Below are 19,620 nucleotides of genomic sequence, written 5' to 3' on the forward strand. Positions count from 1 at the left end.
GGGTTCAGAAGGTCCTTGAACCCACTGAAAATGTATGTAAAGATTTGTATGTTGGGTACATGTTTGGACAAGAGCATCCCTAGTTTTCAGGAGAGTTTCAAAAGTACTTCTGACTTTGAAGATGTCAAGGACAGTTGATGCTAGGGATTAGTCATTTAGTACACGCTCAGTTAATGTGCGTAGTACATGCTCAATTAATGTGTGTATAGTCTAATGGTTGAGCTTTTGTGTTTCCCAGTCAGAAACAGCTGAGTCAGCTGTGCGATCTGACCTAAGAATTTAATCCCTTTAAATTCTCTTAATTTCTTCACCTGTGAAACGGGAATAATAATATCTAACAGAATATTGTGAGGATTAAATGAGGTAACATAAAGAATGCTAGGCCAGGCTTCCTGGTGGCGCAGTGGTTGGGAATCCGCCTGCCAATGCAGGGACAACGGGTTCAAGCCCTGGTCTGGGAAGATCCCACATGCCGCGGAGCAATGAAGCCCGTGCGCCACAACTACTGAAGCCCGCGTGCCTACAGCCCACAAGCCGCAGCTGGAGAAAGCCCGCGTGCAGCAACGGGGACACAATGCAGCCAAAAATAAATAAATAAAATAAATAATAAATTAAAACATTTAAAAAAAAAAGAATGCTAGACCCATGGCAAGCACTAAGTTATTAGAGCTATTGCTTTTGCTAGTCAATCAATTAAATTGTATTTCAGAGACTTATTATCACATACTCCTGAGGACTGATTCTCATGATATCAATTTTTGTTCTCCAAAATGAAACAAAATATATAAACAACTTTAAAAATATTATTCTAGTTTCATGCACCATGGAATGATTTTGGAATGTCATGGAGAAATATACAAAGGGAAAACAAGGGCAGGGATTCATCCGTCTTGCCCAGGTTGAGAGAGGAAGTCAAGGTGGCCAAAAGGGGAATCAGGGCTTTGTTAGAAATGTTTCCAGTTTCTTCTTCTTTCCCTCCCACCCTCATCTCTATCACTGTACACATGCACACGTACACACCAACACACTTTCAGAAATATCATCTCCTGGGAGTTAGTGTACATCTTATGAGTCTTTCTTTAAAATATAGCTCTGGATTCAGCCTCTCTCTAACTCCCCTAATTTAATTTTTGAACAGAATGTCATCAAAGGAAGAATACCAAAAGCGTCAAGTTTGATACCACTTATTTTTTTTTTCAAATTCTTTGAATGACTGCTTTTTTCCCCTAGTTCCCATTGTGTCCAAGAATAATTTTTTAAAAGATTTCTGGCTTAACCAATAAAAATCAACACCTGTTCGTGTCAGTGACGTTACCAACTGTGGTCTACGTGCTTGTGTGATTGCTCAAATCGTGGTCCAAGTTTTTGTTTCCTTTGAAAATCTCCCGTAACACTTGTGAGACAAAAACAAGTAAGATAAAAAGTCTTCTTTAGTCTTAAGAATGAAAATAAGGTACAGTGGAGTGAAGCTTCTAGATTTTTTAATGTGTGCATGTTTTTTTAAAAAGCGAAGTTGGAGATAAGGTGGTACAAAGTTATAATTGGACTTAAAATGTTGTGCTACAAAGCCATGTTGGAGCCCATCTATTCCAAACCCTTAATATTTCAAAACAGAAAATTAAAATCCAGAGATAATGTGAGACTTGGTCAAACTCACATGACTGTTTCTCCCTCTCCCATCATGGCTAGTGGCAGGCCTAGGATGTGATAGCCTCATAGGTTGACTATGTAGTGGTTGCTTCATAATTAATTAATAGAAATCAGCAAATTTGTTTTCAGCCCATTTTCTGGCCCTTAGACCTTTATCACCTTCTAGGGGGCTCATCTTTTGCATCACTTATTTCCTGAGGGACTTTATACTCACCTGGTTGAGACAACATTATTATCACCAAGCTAATGATTGATTGAGAACAGCATTTCCAAAAGTGCTTGTTCTATGAGGCATTAGTTAGTATTCTCTGGGGGAACATAGTTGACGCTTGAATGAAATTTGAAAATGCTGTACTGAATAAATATATATAACTATAACCTGCAAGCCTTTTCAGACGTTTTAATACGCTAACGTGCATCACGTGTGTCTAGGAGTGGGGTAAATAGATTATGTTTTCAGAGCTTACTTGACATGGAACATTCTTGCATCTCTCCTGAATCCCAGCATCGGAGAAGGAGTGAGGCTTAAGTATTATCCTTCCAGAGATATTTAGACTTTCCTAAGGGACTCTTATCACTTATTTTTTGCTGAGCTCCTTATTTCTGTATCTTAGGATGTAAGATCTTTAAGGGAGGGAAAATGTCCTTCATCTCTAAGTCACCAACACTTAACGCAACACCATGCACAGATCCTGGTACATAGAACAAACAGCACGAGATCCATCTAATGATTGCTCAATGAATAAACAAAAACGATTTCAAGCCCCATACAGCTTACTTTCTGGAGGTAGAATTCGAGCCATCAATGACAAGCAACCACATCACCCATGTTACTCTTCATTTTTTTTGATCATCTATTCCACAGTTCTGGGGCAAGACTTATTAAGAAAAATTAATAAGGAAAATTATTAAGAAAAAACATTGTATTGTCACATCCTTTTCCCTCCTTTGCTCACTAAAGAAAAGCTAAAGTTTACTAGCTTTTGTGAGGTAGAATCAGGGCAATAGGCATAAAAAAACAGAGCTGGAAAAGCAAAAATGGGAAAATTACATGGAAATTTAGTAGAGAAGGATGGAAATGGAAGGAAAGAGGGTGTCATGTGAGACGAGAACCAGAAGAGTCTGGTGGCTGCGAGACTTCTTGGTTGGCGGCGGAAGGGAAAGATTTGGTCTAAGGAAGGGAAGCAGTTGTCTTTGGATGTATGGTGAGGGTGGCATAAATGGGAAGAAGGACTTTTAAGATATTTTCTGTATAACACATACCCACACCCTGTCACACTTTCTGCTTTGGAAGTTTCATGAAGGGCAAAATAAAATCTGGAAATGTTTTTGTATATATTTTTATTCCCCTCTTGGACTTTCCTCTAGAGATTGGGCAATGGGAGACCTAATCATATTAGGGTTACACTAACAAAAGGACAGAGACATGAGAGAAAAACAGGAACCTATCAAGCTTTCCATTTCTCAGGAGACGGGGGACATCTTCACTTGTGAAACAACTATACACAGTTCTCATTATCCACTCCCACTTTATATCTCCCCAGTTGCTTACAAAAACAGAAGACCGTGGTTGTCCTTATTAAATCTTATTCTTTTTGTTGGTTTTATCCATATACGTACAAAATCATGAAAGGTAATGGAAAGCTATTTTACAGTGTACATATATCTATACGCCATAAAAACAGATTTATGTGAAAGTATTAATAATCCTAATGATTTCATAATCACCATAAGAAACCTCAACCGTGGACAGCTTTCTTTGGAACAAAAGATCTAGCGCCGCAGAGTACATTTACTAGGTCCCATGGAGGGATTTTATACAGTTCTGAATCATCTTAGGTCAACACATACTTTTGATGGTAAACTTCTCATGACATCACTGTCCGTGAACCAAATATGGCCACCACGTTTACCCAGGCAAGTATGAGTTCCCAAAGCACTGAGATGTCAAGAAAGCTTTCTCTGTACCTACTTCTGGCTTGGGTTACCTAAAGCTGCCTAGGTAACCTGCCACCGAGAGCTTTCACCCACCTCTGAAAACACATCTGGCTTTAGTCTTTATTACCATGAGTTCATTTGCTTAACAAAGAGTTCGTGGCGGTTGCTAGGCTCAGTAGGAAGAAGGGGAATAAGGTGGGAAGAACAAGGCACCAAGTTTAATTTGGTTCACCTAACATTTGTTGAGCAACTATTATGTACCAAGAGATGATGATACAAATACAAATAAGACGAGGGTCCTACCCTACAGAGAGGGAAAAGAAAGGAGAAGGGTAAAATGGGTTAAAAGAGAGAGACAAATGAGAAAAGGGAGAGAGGAGGAGATGAGATAGAGGCAGAGGAAGGTGAGGTAGAGAAAGATAAAGAGAAGCGCACAGAAAAGGAGTGCTAAGTTAAAGGCAGAGAAATGACAGAGGAAAAGGAAGGAAATGATGAAAAAAGAGACAAAAAAAAGAAAAAATAGCCAGAAATGATCCAAGAAAAGTGAAGACAAAGAGAATGTGGGGTTCGTAGGGCTCTAGTCTTACATCTTCTAAAGAGGTTCACTGACAAAGAAACTTGCCCCGTTTTCCATGTTCTTAACTTGTATGAATAGAAAGTGGGAGAAAAATTGTACTTTTAGAGTTACAGGGTGTGTAGACAGATTTAGAAGGTTTATACAGTGAGTCAGTAAACTAAACTAAAAGGTTCTCACAGGTTTTGCTTTTGGAAACCTTTTCTGGGGGAAAAAACCCCACCCCAAATCCCCCAAAACTAGATTCACTGTAAACATGTAACAAAAAAGGGCAGTGGGTGTTTCCTTCTTTTTCATGCAATTTACACGTGCCTTTTCCTCTCCGGGAAGGAAGCATTTCTCTGTTACCAGTTGAGGCAATTCATCATATTCAGCAAAGTCACAGTGGTTGTAACTACTCATTACGATGTCTCCTTGAGACAAGGAAGGGTGAAAATGGTAGTTTAGAGCAGAAAAAGTGGTCTACTGTTTATATTTGCTGCATCATATTACTCAGTGGATTTTTTTTGTTTTAATTTGAGAAAAAAATGTTGGTGTGTTTCAAATACGTGGTTGAGAGTGGAGTATACCCAGATGTTTGCTGAACTAGAGAGCGGCTCTCTAATCCTGAATCCCTTGGGCAGGTGTTACTCGAAAGCATCCCAATTGATAAAATACAGACAGCTGACACTTGGTCATCACCTGAGAGATGGAGATGGAGGTGATGGGAAATTCCATCAATCATGCTATGTCGGGGTGAGAGCAGATTGGCGGGCCAAGATCTGTCGTCCCATCTCTTTCCAGGGTGTTACCAAATCTATGGAGGGAGAGAACTGTGTCTTTTGTCTAGCTGTGCTCAACACTAAAGCGTTCAATGGTACGAGCCATCATGCTGGTGGGATTTGGTGTTGGGGGAATTCTGTGTGCTGGGAGCTGGAGAGAGGCCACCGATTCATTCCACATATATTATTTCTCCAGGAAACACAGCATAATTGAGGACAATTTTCCACCATGAATTGCATCATTAGCTAACACAGGGAAAGTGAAATGCTGTTAACTTTCTTTTTTCTTCTGACAAGCTGATGAGCTGAAGAAAATAGAAAAGTTTAATGTGATTTTTTCCCAAGGATATATGTTGAAAATCAGAATCAAAACACTTTTACACGGTAATAGAAATCCCGCATTTTAATACATTGCCATGCACGTAAGGAATCAAGTAATGCTGAATACAAAATAGTCAAATATACAAAATGATAAAGCAGATTTTCAAGACTGATAGAGATCATGCTCACAGATACAAGGGAGCAAAAATCTGTACAGTTTCATTTCTATCAATTTAAAAAGAAACATGCCCCTCCCCCGAAAGTCTTTTTGAGCACAACCCAAAACGCAAGGAAACATTAAAAGAAAATGTAAAGGAGACCTAAAGGGAATTGGCAAGTTGATAGCTGCTTAAGATATGGAAATTGGTAGTTCAAAATTGTGGTGTGCAATAATTCTTATGTTTAGAGAAAAAAGTTTCTAAACATTGTATGCCCTGGGGACACAGGGAACTAAAATGAACATCCAACAGAAAAGGCACCTTATTTTACTACATAACCAGCTTGTGTCCTCCTTAAGTCTAGTCTTGGGAATTCTTCTAGGGTGCATAGAGAAAAACCCCACAGTTGTGGGCAATATATAAGGAAAATACTTATTTAATTAACCACTATTAGGGGATTAAGAGATTTCAGACTGCTGGTTTAACTACTCACTTAAGGAAGCTATAAAAATGTCTACCCTCTACATAGGCTTTTGTGTTATGAAATGTGTTTTTATAGCCATGTTTGTTAGCGTTTGTAAAACAGTGAACCATTCTTTTTCTTGGTCAGATTTTTTCCCCTCAAATGCAATCAAGAGCACTGGTTTTATATTCAATTCACATTGTGTGATTTTTCTTCCTCTTTCTTTCTAGCACAAAGACCAATGTACAGAAGCTCATAAAGGAAGTTCAATGTGGCTCTCTGCTTCCCGTGACCCTCAATTTGTCAACTTCATTGGTCTTCTTCAACCCGGGGATCGGCAATCTTCACCTGCACTAAGCCCAGCCCAAACCTCTCTCTCTCAGCTTGGTCACAGTGCTCTAAACCTTTGGAAGGTGGAGATAAATGGACACCCTAGCCATGGGCTCTTCAGACCAGCCCCCAGGTACTGTGTGTACATACAAAGTGTTTGAGTTACCTTCACCTTTTCTATCAGTTGTACAAAAACAACGACTTAAGTTCCTTCCTTAGCATCATTCCTTCAAATAAAGTAATTTTGTACCCCCCACAAAAGGTTGATTGATACTTTATCATTTTACTTTTTAAAATCCCAGAATGGACTTTCAGTAATAATAGCTATAGGGAAAGGCGTAAACTAAGGGGAAGGACTCACTGATAAAAGCCCATATCCCTGCTCACTATGATGAATACGCAGATACTGGTGGTACAGGACAGCTTCTCCGCTTAGCTCGTTTTGGCCTCCAAACAACCCTGTCTGCTAAGACGGAACAGGTAGCATCCCAAACGGATGAGCAGAGGCCCAGAGAGATGGGCAATTTCTCTTGAGTTCAAGTATTCTTGAATTCAAAACATCTTCCCCTTTATCAGAGCAGTGCCGGTCTCCACAGAGCCCTAAGAATAACTCAAGTACAGAAACCACAACAGATCAATATTTTCTTTTCTCAGGTATTTCTGACTGCTAATACGTAATTGTGTTACGATACTGATATTTTCTGAAATTTGGGTACAACTATTTAATTTGGTGACTAATGATATTAAATAGTTGGATTAACTGGACCTACAGCAAGTATGACGTAGTGACACGAGAGTTTTAGTGGAATTCGTTTCAAAACATTTGTGCTGGTTTGGCTTTTCAGCAGACTAGTTGCTTCTGTGCCAATCACAACTGAGACTTACAGGGCAAAGTCAAGAACCTGGCATTATTCAGCTCTCTGTAATGTGAACGTTCACTAGCTAAACAGAGGTCTCCTCAAACATGGCCTTGTAAGGATAGCATTTTTCTACTGGTGAAGGAAATGTAGTATTGGAGGAATCATTCAGAGCCCCAGAGAGGCTTCCAGTTTCCTTTGAGTGAATTTAAGCAAGTGGAATCCTGACTACCCCAAGTGGGGGTCAGCACTCACTGAAGAGGCTACTGCTTCTAGAAAGAGAAGGGTAATGTGAGGCGAGAGTGGAATTATAATGAAAAAGACAAAGGTTCCAGTGTTCAAATATGAATTACGCCCCCTGCCCCCCCATTTCTCTTTAAATTTTCCACCTATAAACAGGGGCCTTTTGATGTGAAAGTGAACATGGTTATGTACTTCAAAACCTCTGCAGCTGGTACGCAGGGAAACATTTCTGGTCTCCTCTCAAATGCATCAAACGGGAACTAGGTATAGGCATTGTCAAAAGCTGCAACAGAGGTAGCGGGTAGCTCTCAATGCAAACACATAAATGTAGTTGACTGTGTTAACAAAAGCATACTGAAAATACATATAAAGGATTAGAATTGATCTAGGGAATCATATCATCAAGGACCAAGGCGGTACTCAATGCAAATCACATTACTGGAATTATGCTTGAATAGGGAGTCTATTCAGAGCTTCAAAAGGTGTCTTTACGATGTTTGTGCTATTTGAGAGGGAGGCCAGGCTGACCTCTGGGGAGATGGGAGAAGACCAGCGTCAGCTTGTGGAATGGAACAGGGGCAACCACCAAGGCGTTTAATGGCCAGTGATTTTTCTTCAAGGTTATGTCACAAAATCAGTTCCCCCACCCTGAGAGAAGTAATGATCTAAATATTAAGGGTCTCATTTTAGGATTTTCCTGGAGTAAAGCATTTGAGTACATTTTCAGAGGAAATGGGGGTCGGTGGTGGTGAATAGATATGACCACACAGAACAGGCCTGCGTGCTCCGGCACGGCAGCCCAGCTTAGAGTTCCACGTGTAGTAGCTGCGTGTGTGCTGATGTGCCAGGGCCACGTGAAAGCAGCCTGTTTATTTCCTTTGATCCAGATGATTGAAATTTAAAAGGCTATAAACGGTGCAGAAGACAACCAGCAGGGTCTTCGGTGCCTTAAAGATTTCAGGTGTTAGTGTCTCCTATGTTGGCTTAATTTAAGTCTCCTTGTTTATGTCAGACGGCTGCTTCTATCACTGCACTTCAGGCAAAAAGGCCTGGGTTGAAGAGCCTTTCTAAGGCTCTGTAAATGTCTGAGGTTTGGAAAACAACAACAACAAAACAAGCAATGAAACCCCTGAACCACCGGCTCCCAAATATGAAAAGGATATTGTATAATCAGAATTAATGTTTAAGTATCTGTAACAATGTCAGGCAGTCACCTGCAACTCAATGCAAGTCGTACGGTTCCCTTGAAATTTTATGAGGTGTATGTTGTTGGTGCCTTCGAGTGCCTGATATAATTGCGGAAGGAGGCTCTGAAGTAAGAATACTGGGAGCTCGGCAAGGTTTGAAGACAGCCCTACGTGGAATGGAAGCTTCAGATTTACAAGGCCCTCTATACCCCTTTTCTGCTGTGCTGCGGAAGTAATTTCTCCGTGCTGCCGACCAGGAGGCCTAAAACTAGCCCCATACTCAAAGGCACTTCTCCTCTATATTTGTCACGGGCCGATTTTCACTCTAAGAATGTTAGATCGTAGTGCTTGCCCCACTTTCCCAGAATCTTCCCTGCAGGGCCAAGATGATAGGCAGAAGAAAACCAGGATACCACCCTCCTAGCCATCCTCCCAAATGAGAATCTCCAGGGAAGGGTCTACTTTGTTCTTTGAGGGCTGGTGTAACCTCCCTGGGCACTTGGCTAATTTCTCCTCAAGCTTCCCACAGGTGGTTCGCCTTCAAAAGAAGGCTCCCTGTCTCCTTACTAGAGTTACGTCACCAGAGCAAAATAATGGAAACACAGCTCCCTGACCTTGAAGCTGTGCTGTGGAGCCAGGAATCATCCACACTGATAAAGCAGAATTCATAAGATAGTTCTCTGGCTACAGGATTAGATGTACATCTAAGGAGACCAAGGGGCAGGACCCACTTGTCTTTGAAACCGAGTCCCCAGCTGTGCCCTGAGCGGCTGCATCTCCTGGGCTGTCCTCCCTCCTGATCTCATGCCCCTTGTTTTGATTAGTGGCACTGACCGGCCACCCCCTGGAGATGAGAATCCCTGTCCCAGTGTTGTCTGGGCACCAAGCTTTCACCAAGATCAAACTTAAGAAGGAATTCTCAGTCAGTCCTGGGGAAAAAAGGTGATGACTATGTTTCGCTGTTTGAGTTCTTTATAGAATACTTGAAATCTACACCAGGAACTATGTGAAAAGAAGAACGAGGTTAAAAGAAAAAAGAATACGAAACAACGCAAGAAAGTAAAGTGGAAGGGGTTGTGGGAGAGGTCAATAAAAACAGCCTTTAAGGCAGAAAGGAACTGATGTCATTTTCAAAGGTTAGGTTTTTAAAAAGAGACTACGGCAGCTTTAGGTCTAGTTGTCAAGTAACAAAATTACTCTAAAGAACGTAGAGGAAAATATCACAAAGAATGAAGCTGCTAATGAACTGGAAGAGGAGGTTTTGGGAAAACGGAAGTGCTAAGGGGGTCTTGAAAACTTTTCTTCCGTGAGACTTTTATTGTTCCTATCCAAAATCAATTGTGTGACATTTGCAGACAAAGGAAGAGTTTGCAAGTAACAAGGGGGTACATCCATTAGAGGTTTTAATCCTCCGTTTATATTCTCACGTCAGGTTGATAATGCCTTTTCCCCTTGAAGTTTAAAAATGAGGCAGAATTACCTCAGAATGAAGGACTATTAGCCTCTGGGCAACTGAGAAGTGACCCTGGAGGGGACCCAGGTTATTTCCCCGTAATCGGGAGGTGGAATGGACGCTGCGGTTACACACCTCACAGAGCCTGAGTAGGGAATTGAAGACACCATTACCCACAAGAAAGCTGATAGGGTCTCCGTCCCCCTAGGTATGTCTTAAAACTACTCAAGTGATTTGATTTTTACCCTAGCAGAACCACCGATGCTCTGAGTATTTAAATTCACTTCTGGAGCTGGAACAAACTTATCCCCTTGGCAACCAAGAGAGTCTAATAATTATTCGTTTCTGTTCCTTCCCAAGACTGCCTTTCCTGTGCAAGTGAGGGGCCCAGCCTTTTAATAAAAAGATTCAGCACAGGTTCAAGTAAAAGGAAAAATAAATGCATCAACAGTTTACAGCCCTTAGACATCAAAGCATTTATCCCTTACCTCCCCATCTCCTGCTTCCTACTAAACAAAACTCACCACAGCCATCTCTGAGGTTCTGGGAGTAAAATGTCCTACACACATCTTGGCAAGAAGGTTCAGCACAGCAGGAAATAACCATGGGTCATTGTGGGTCAACACAGAACAAAGAATCCCAAGGCTGTGAAGGAAACTGTTTCTCCATTTTGCTGGTTTAGCTCATGACTGCTCAGATTTTATGCCACCACGTTTCCAAAACTATGCCCCCAGATGATTTCAAACAGAGGTCGACAGTTTGGAAAACAGTAGTTCATATGCAAATATGTGGTACGTGCCAGGAATTAAGGCATTTTTAGAGAAGCCATCTTCAATGGGGCTCTTTCATTGTCTCCATCTTTGCCCTTTCCTATCTCCATCTTTACCCATCATCTTTAAATAATTGTCCAGCACACTTTTGACTCAAAAAAAAAAAAAAAAAAGCTAGGAAACTCTACTTATTTAATGGTTTGTAACATATTTTGCAAAAGCCAAAGTCAGTAAGGATGAACCACCACCATTTCATGAACATCTGTCTGCACCACAAAGCATGTCCAGTTTTCCAAGGGTGTTAACAGTTGTTCTCAGAATGTCCCTGGCTAAACGAACTCATTCCCAGATAATATCTCAGCACCTGGCAGTAGTTCTTTCGAATTCATCAGGCCTGATTTTGTGTCCCTGGGACTAGTTATAGAATTGGGGCTTCAGAGAATCCAGCATGATGATGAATTGCTGTTTCTACATAAAGGATGGGAATATAGGTGACCAGGGTGGATATCAAGCAACTGTAAGTTGCTTTGGGTAGCTCCTACCAGCTAAATCTGGGTGCTGGGAGGGTTGGCTGTACATGATGGGCGCAAATACATGGCCTGACGCTGTCCACTACCTCTTTCTCTGCTGTCCACTTCCTCAGGCAAGGGAACTGTGCATGTCCATTTCTCCACGTTGCTCTGGCAGGGGATGAATGCTGTCTGAATTCAGTTTTCATTGTGGAAAAGGTGGGGTGGGGAAAGTGTTTGGGAGGAGGAGATATCATAAGGGCAGGGAGAGTCTACCTTGTACACTGTTGTTGCCCCAGCTCAATGCTTGGCACATAGCAGATGCTCAATAAACACTTGCTGAGTAAAGAAGGGAAGAAATGAAAGATTGGAGGGAGCTCTGGAATTGGAATTGAACCTCAGGAGATGGGCAGTGGAGACTGAGGTGTCCAGGGGTGTTGGCAGCCAGGGTTTGACTTCCTAATTCTGGATTTGTAAAGAATTACGGTCTGCTGGGGGTCTGATGGTGCCTATGCCGACCCATCAGACAGCCAGATTTGGTGGCGACTGGAGCTTCTCTGAGTTCCCTCTTGGAAGCCCCCTTCTTTGGCACTACAGCCCGCAGGCTTGTGGTGAGTCATCCTGCTGGGTGACGCACCCGAATCACATTGGGATCGCTCTTTCCTTCCCTGTCAAGTTAAATCTCAGGTGGGGTAGTTTTCTAATGGGCTGTGCATTTCCTGATACCCCCAGGGGAGGCAAGATGTGGGGAGAACAGACAATGAGTGTGTGTCTGGTGACCCTCTAAAATGCCAAGCTTGCTTGGGCTGGCAGGCCCCCAGGGTTGTTACATGTATTTAAAGAAAAGTCTCCGATGTCTGCTGGTCTCAGGCTGGGACTGTGGGCACACAGAACATACTTGGCTGAGTTTCTGATTCAGTCAACTTTACATTTCCAGGCAAAAAATAATGCTAAAGCGTGATGTAGGGTCAATCAATACGGACATTTCTCTAATTCCTAAAGACAAGCAATAACTGGGTTGACTGGTTTCCCAGGACTGTGCTTTGCTGTAAAACAGAGTACAAAAAAATTAGTTATGGGTATAATCCCAGAAAGGATTAAAAAGGACTAGTAGGTTCTCTTCTGAGGAAGAGACCTAGTGCGGGGTTGGAACCTCTTGCTTCTCTAGACATGCAGGGGGTCACTTGCTGTTTTTTTCTCTTCAAAGAATTGTGATCAGAACTTGACCTAGAGAGGTTTCCAAAGTGATAAAGGCAGACCACACCCTGGGAAACTGCATTCTGCTGTCTTTACCATCAATGCACCTATGCTAAGATTAAAATATGGCCACACCCCCATTCTGGTTTTTTGGAAAGAACTGTTCTATAGAATGAGAGATTACATACATTGGCCAAGTAGAAGCCTCCTGTGTTTGAGTGTATGTGCTCGTGCTAAGCTGTGCCCAGGTAAGAGGAAACTAGAGCTAAATGACCACCATTCCCCAGGCCCACCTTTACTTCCCTTTGCTGCTGTAAGAAATCCAGTTGTTCACTAAAGTGTCAAGAGGTTAAGTCTAACAGTACTGTGGCCATATTTACCAATCTACCACGAACGACGGAGTATATGCTAGGAGTGGAGCCTCGTCTTGGACAGTCTGAGCCAGAAATAGGACAAGATTTATAAGAAAGAAGAAAAGACTTGTTTTCTCACATGTACTGAACGTGCTGATTCGTTTCGTTATAGGGGGTTCTCATGTAAAGTGCTTAAGAGTTGGACAGAATACCTTTAGATGTCATAACTAACACAACCGAGACATGTTTACATTCCTACCCGGGCATAATATTGTGAACACTTCCACTGAGATTGCAGAACTGCTGTAATTTTTTTTTCTAACGCATCATGCTGTCTGCACACATAATAAAATAATCCAGTAGTTGCCATGCTAAAACGGGACTTCTAGTGAAGGGCACAGACAGCTCCCCAAAGGGAGCTTGAGTTATGCACAGTGATGAAAACTGGAAGCAGTTTTCCAGCTAATGGTCTGCCAATGACCACTTGGAACAAGCTGGCCCTGTATATTATGCACCTCATTTAAAAATCCACAGCAAACTAAGATGTTCCAAAGCCCATGATCTTGACTGAATGGGTGGTTTTTCAGTTAATCTGGTTAATCTGTCAATGCTCCAAGGATATCTTCTGGCAGTGCCATGAGTTAGTCTTTCTGTGAGGAACAGGCCATGTTCATATCGACTGGCAGGACAGCAGCTTGGAAGGCTAACCGCGTTTATGGAGAACCCTCAGTTGAGGCTGCAAGAGGAAAAAGAAGAAAACATGATGAGCTATTTCTGCATATTTCCACATACTGGTATGTAGCAATAATCCGATTCAAACAAACCTTAACATCCTTAGGTCAAAGAGAAGGCGCTATTGGAGGTAACGGTGACTCAACTTCAAGATGAACTTATGGTGGCTTGTATCCTTGGAACGTCCTTCCTTTTTTTTTTTTTTTTTTTTTTTTTTGCAGAGCGTGGAAGATATCCATCTCAGGGATAGGAGAAGTTGCACGAAAGGATGGGGAAAACTGGATCCCTGGAACTGGCATTCAGCCCTATGACGGGGCTGTGGTTTGGGAAACCATGTCATACATTATGGGGTTTTGTGCATTTACTTGATCTGGAACAAGATCAGACTGGGAATGGTGTGGAATCATTTTGGGGTGAGGGTATAGTGGGGGGTTTCATTCTTCATTAAGAAGCTTTCCCAGGATAAAGCCTAGAAAAACATATTGGAAGCAGTGTGGGTGGAGGTCCTGAGTTTGCTAGTTGAAAAGTCAGGTTGGCTGAGCAGGTTAGTGACTAGGTAAAGTCATTAAAATCTGAGCAGATTGAACTACTTGAATGGCAACCCTGCTTCTGACCTTGGGAATACTAGTACAGATATATTTGTCTAATTTTTCCAACTTTATTTTCTAATTTCCTTTTATTTTATCTCAGTATTCCCTACAGATCCTTATACACAGGTCCTCATTAATTAGTTAATAAAAGAGCACAATTGGATATTTTGCTCAGAAAGATTATCAAGATGAGCTTTATTTAATACACAGAACTATTGGGCAATGGAGAGTAAGCAAGAGTTCTTTTTTTTTTTTTTTTTTTTTTTTTTTGCAGTACACGGGCCTCTCACTGTTGTGGCCTCTCCCATTGCAGAGCACAGGCTCCGGACGCGCAGGCTCAGCGGCCATGGCTCACGGGCCCAGCCGCTCCGCGGCATGTGGGATCCTCCCAGACCGGGGCACGAACCCGTGCCCCCTGCATCGTCAGGCAGACTCTCAACCACTGCGCCACCAGGGAAGCCCAGCAAGAGTTCTTGATGTTAAAAAAAAAAAAAACTTAAGAGGGAAGACATATGGGGATACATGTATATGTATAACTGATTCACTTTGTTATAAAGCAGAAACTAACACACCATTGTAAAGCAATTATACCCCAATAAAGATGTTAAAAAAAAAACAAACCTAGGTTTTAAAACTGGCTTTTTAAAACACGAGAGAATGCACAATTTATAAGCAAATGTTTCATTAAACTTACTATTTTTGAGACAATACAAAAACAAAAGTAAGGTGCTATTTAAGTGCATTCAATACACAATAATATACACTACTGATGAGGTTGTAATGAAAGTAGAATACTAATATATTGCTGATAGCATTGTAAACTGGAAAAATAATGTCTATTTATTTAAACATTCATTGACTCAGTGTTCCCATTCTTGGAGTGCATCCTAAAGAAATATTCTAAAAAAATGAAAGAAGCTATATGCACAAATATGCAACCCAGAGGTTATTTATAATAGTGGAAAAATTAGAAGACAACCAGTTTCCTAGTGTTGAAAACTTAGGTTACGTAAATTATGGTGCATTAACCAGATGGATGATTACATGGCCATTAAAGTAATAATTATGATGATTATGTAGCAACATGGTGAACAGTTATGATATACTACAATACAAAACTTACACATATGTATAGAAAAGAAATGTAAGGGAAAGGTGAAGGCTTTAGGATTTTTATTATTGTTGTCATAATGTTTTACACAAGAACAACAAAAGTTAGGGTCACAGGGTGCAGCTTTGACCCATAAGCATTGACTAACTAAAGCATCCACAGTTATTTTCATTCACTAATACTACTAAGAAAATAAATATTTATAATTTTGTTAAGAAATAACAGTCCAGTATTATTAAAGGGGCTTAGAAACTGACACAAGTAAAAATCTTTTATCCAAGCCGACCTGTAAAAGCGAAGTACAGCTGGAATAACAGACTTCTAGCAATCTGATACCATATACTATTACCCAGACTTTGCTAAAATCAGCTCTGGAAAATGTGTGAAAAGAATTATTAAGAATAACCTAAATTTAAAAAGTAAAATTGAAAAGTGAATAATGATAATAAAGAGTAAACACAAATTAATTACTCTACTTTGGATCCTGAGTCAGGAGGTGATAACTAGGTTTATCACAGCTGCTATTTCTCCAAATAACCATGTCTTCCACATGAGCCTCTAAGGCTGATGGAAAGCAGATGTGTCTAACTTTAGCATACAATAAGATTTATAGCCATGGACATGAGCTGAGCCTATTAGACCTTAAAGGTCTTTCACCTGTGGCTCCCCAGTACGGTTCTTGGGAATAGGTAGAATATCCCCATTTTGTGGATGAGGAAATTGAGGCCCAGGAGTATTATTTGCCCAAGGTCACACTGCTAGTGAAGGTCAAATCTGTACTCAGACCTAGGTCTGTCCCATTCTAGTGACATATAGGAGTGACAGGGATAAATATATCAAGTATTCAGAGTATTTCTCATTCTCCTATCTTCTAACTAGGATTCCGTGGTTATCCACAAGCCCAATTAGCACAACAAAGGGCCCTAGTGGGCAGGGAAAAAAACTGGTTGCTAAATTAATTTCTATTAGAAAGATGGAGATATTAGAAAGAACAGAGATACTCCTACAAGACTTGAATACACGCAGGAGTAGAGGCCACAGAGAGACAACCTGGGGGTTTGTAGAGTGACATAGGAGATTTGGGGTGATGGCTGCCACATGTGTGGGCCCTTAGGAAGAGGGATGGCCAAAGAGAAGAGTGCGGATGGCATAATACTACCTTGACCCATCTTTCCACAGAATCAGTATTCATTGCTCTTTGATGCTTTTGCAGTTACTTATGTTTCCTTTGAATGCGTCACCAGGTTGAGTTGGGCTTTATGTGGGAGCAAGAGGCCCCTGTTTACTAGGTTGTATGTGCAGGGATGTGCCTAGTATAAGGCTTGGACCATTGTCTTTCTGTCACGTGTACAGTGATGGCTCTGCCGTTATCGCTTGCCTAGAGGTTTTTGTTATGTGTAACAAGAATCAGACCTTCAGGTATGTAAAAGCTACATGAGGTCAAATGTAAAATGGCGGTTGGTATGAGATGGCTGTGGCTCTTTATAGTTTTGTTCTGTTTTTAGAATCGAGGTCTAGTTGATTTACAATACTGTGTTAATTTCAGGTGTACAGCATAGTGATTCCGTTTTTTTTTTTTTTTTTGCAGATTATATTCCATTATAGGTTACTACAAAATATTGAGTATAATACCCTGGCTCTATATAGTAAATCCTCATTGCTTACTTATTTTATGTACAGTAGTTTGTGTCTGTTAATTCCATACTCCTGACTTGTCCCTTCCCCCCGACTTCTCTCCCCTCCAGTAACCATAAATTTGTTTCCTACGTCTGTGAATCTGTTTGTTTTGTATATACACTCATTTGTATTATTTCTTAGATTTCACATATAAGTGATATCATATAGTATTTGTCTTTGTCTTATTTCACTAAACATTATATTCTCTGGGTCCATCCATGTTGCTGCAAATGGCAATATTTCATTCTTTTTTATGGCTGAGTAATATTACATTGTACATATATACCACATCTTCTTAAACCAACTGTCTGTTGACGGGTACTTGGGTTGCTTCCAAGTCTTGGCTATTATAAATAGTGCTGCTATGAACATTGGGGTGTATGTATCTTTTTGAATTAGAGTTTTCTTTTTTTCTGGATATATATATACCCAGGAGTGGGATTGCTGGATCATATGGTAGACCTCTTTTAAAGGAACCTCCATGTTCTTTTCCATAGTGGCTGCACCAATTTACATTTCCACCCACAGTGTAAGAGGGTTCCCTTTTCTCCACACCCTCTCCAGCATTTAGTATTTATAGATATTTTGATGATAGCCATTCTGACAAATGTGAGGTGATACTTCATTGCAGTTTTGCATTTCTCCAATAATTAGCAATGTTGAGCATCTTTTCATGTGCCTGTTGGCCATCTGTATGAATTCTTTAGAGAAATGTTTATTTAGTCCTTCTATCCATTTTTTGATTGGGTTTTTCTTTTTGATATTGAGTTGTATGAGCTGTTTGTATATTTTGGATATTAACCCCTGTTGGTTGCATCATTTGCAAATATTTTCTGCCATTCCGTAGATTGTCTTTTGGTTTTGTTGATGGTTTCCTTTGCTGTGCAAAAGCTTTTAAGTTTGACAAGCTCCCATTTGTTTATTTCTGCTTTTATTTCTTTTGCCTTGGGAGACTGATCTAAGAAAATATTGCTACGATTTATGTCAAAGAATCTTTCACCTATGTTCTCTTCTAGGAGTTTTATGGTGTCACGTCTTACATTTAGGTCTTTAACTCAGTTTGAGTTTATTTTTGTATATGGTGTGAGGGAATGTTCTAATTTCATTTTTTTACATGTAGCTGTCCAGCTTTCCCAACACCACTTGTTAAAGAGACTCTCTTTTCTCCATTGTATATTCTTGCCTCCTCTGTTGAAGATTAATTGACTGTATGAGCATGGGTTTATTTCTGGGCTCTCTATTCTGTTCTGTTGATCTATGTTTTTGTGTCAATGCCATGAGGCTTTGATTACTATAGCTCTGTAGTATACAGCAAGCCTGTATACTGAAGCCTGAAAGGGTTATACTTCCAGCTTTGCTCTTTTTTGTCAGGATTGCTTTAGCAATGCTAGGTCTTCTGTGGTTCCATATAAATTTTAGGATTATTTGTTCTAGTTCTGTGAAAAATGGGGTGTTTTGATAGAATTTGCATTAAATTTGTAGATTGCTTTGGGTAGTATGGCCGTTTTAACAATATTAATTCTTCTAATCCAAGAGCATGGATATCTTTCCACTTCTTTGTATCATCTACGATTTCCTTCATCAATATTTTATAGTTTTCACCATATAGGTCTTTTGCCTCCTTGGTTAAGTTTATTCCTAGGTATTTTATTCTTTTTGATGTGATTTTAAATGGGATTAGTTTTTACTTTCTCTGGTATTTCATTATTAGTGTAGAGAAATGCAGCATTTTTGTATATTAATCTAGTAACCCAATACCTTGCTGAAATCATTAGTTCTAATAGTTTTTCTGTAGAGACTTTAGGGTTCTCTGTTTAGAGTATCAAGTCATCTGCAAATAGTGAGAGTTTAACCTCTTCCCTTACAATCTGGATACCTTTTCTTTCTTTCCTTCTTTCCTTCCTCCCTTCTTCCTTTCCTTCCTTCCTTCTTTCTTTCTTTCTTGTCTGACTGCTGTGCCTATGACTTCCAACATTATGTTAAATAGAAGTGGCAAGAGTGGGCATTCTTGTCTTGCTGCTGAATCTAGCAGGAAGTCTTTCAGGTGTTCACTGTTAGGTATTATGTTGGCCACGGGTTTGTTGTAAATGGTAGATGGCTCTGGCCCTTTAAAGAGGGGAAAGTGTGATCTTTGAGATAGCACAATTTTTGGGTTCCATCCTCTGGGCTTCACCATCCCAGACTCCCTCAACCTCCTCCTATGTACTAGGTTATTTGCAGTCTTTGCTCAACCTTTCCTCCTGCCTAGGATGCCTTCTTTGTACATCCTGGAACACTAGTGAACACCTACTCCTCTGTTTTTCAAGATTACTTCAAGCATCACATTCTTTATGAAGCCTTCTCTCTCTCTCAAAACAGCTGACAGCTTACCCTTGGATGCCAGCAAGGCATCATAAATGTTTACCACCAAACCCACCATGAACACTTTATTTTAATGTATCCATCTCTCCTCCTAAATTTTTTGAGGGTGGTACCATGTCTTATCGTTGTATGTCTTCCTAATGCAAAGTGCAGTGCCATGTATACAGAAAGTGTTTAGTAAATAGTTGTGAAATAATGAAGAAAGCAGTGATGCTGAAGACGGAGAGATTTTTCTCTTTTTCAGGGCTTAATTTAAGACCCAATTTTAGTTGAGATTTAATCCTGTAGTCAGGTCTGCATATAGAGAGAGGACTGCTCCTGTTTCTTTCTCTGCATCTAAGGACTACTCAAGGGACATGTGCATCCTGGAACTGGCCGTGTATGG

At 40.5% G+C, this 19,620-nt stretch overlaps 1 protein-coding gene across 1 annotated transcript in view; it reads right to left on the reverse strand.

The window, feature by feature from the left end:
- Positions 1 to 5,311: 5,311 nt before the first annotated feature.
- Positions 5,312 to 19,620, reverse strand: part of SAMD12 (sterile alpha motif domain containing 12) — a 416,177-nt gene continuing 401,868 nt past the window's right edge. The window contains exon 5 of the mRNA XM_019932092.3: positions 5,312 to 13,500. Within this exon, the coding sequence (XP_019787651.1) occupies positions 13,478 to 13,500 (23 nt within the window). The 3' untranslated portion in view covers positions 5,312 to 13,477. The remainder of the gene's footprint in view (positions 13,501 to 19,620) is intronic.

This window comes from Tursiops truncatus, chromosome 17 (genome assembly GCF_011762595.2).
Source record: "Tursiops truncatus isolate mTurTru1 chromosome 17, mTurTru1.mat.Y, whole genome shotgun sequence".
Classification (NCBI taxonomy): domain Eukaryota; kingdom Metazoa; phylum Chordata; class Mammalia; order Artiodactyla; family Delphinidae; genus Tursiops; species Tursiops truncatus.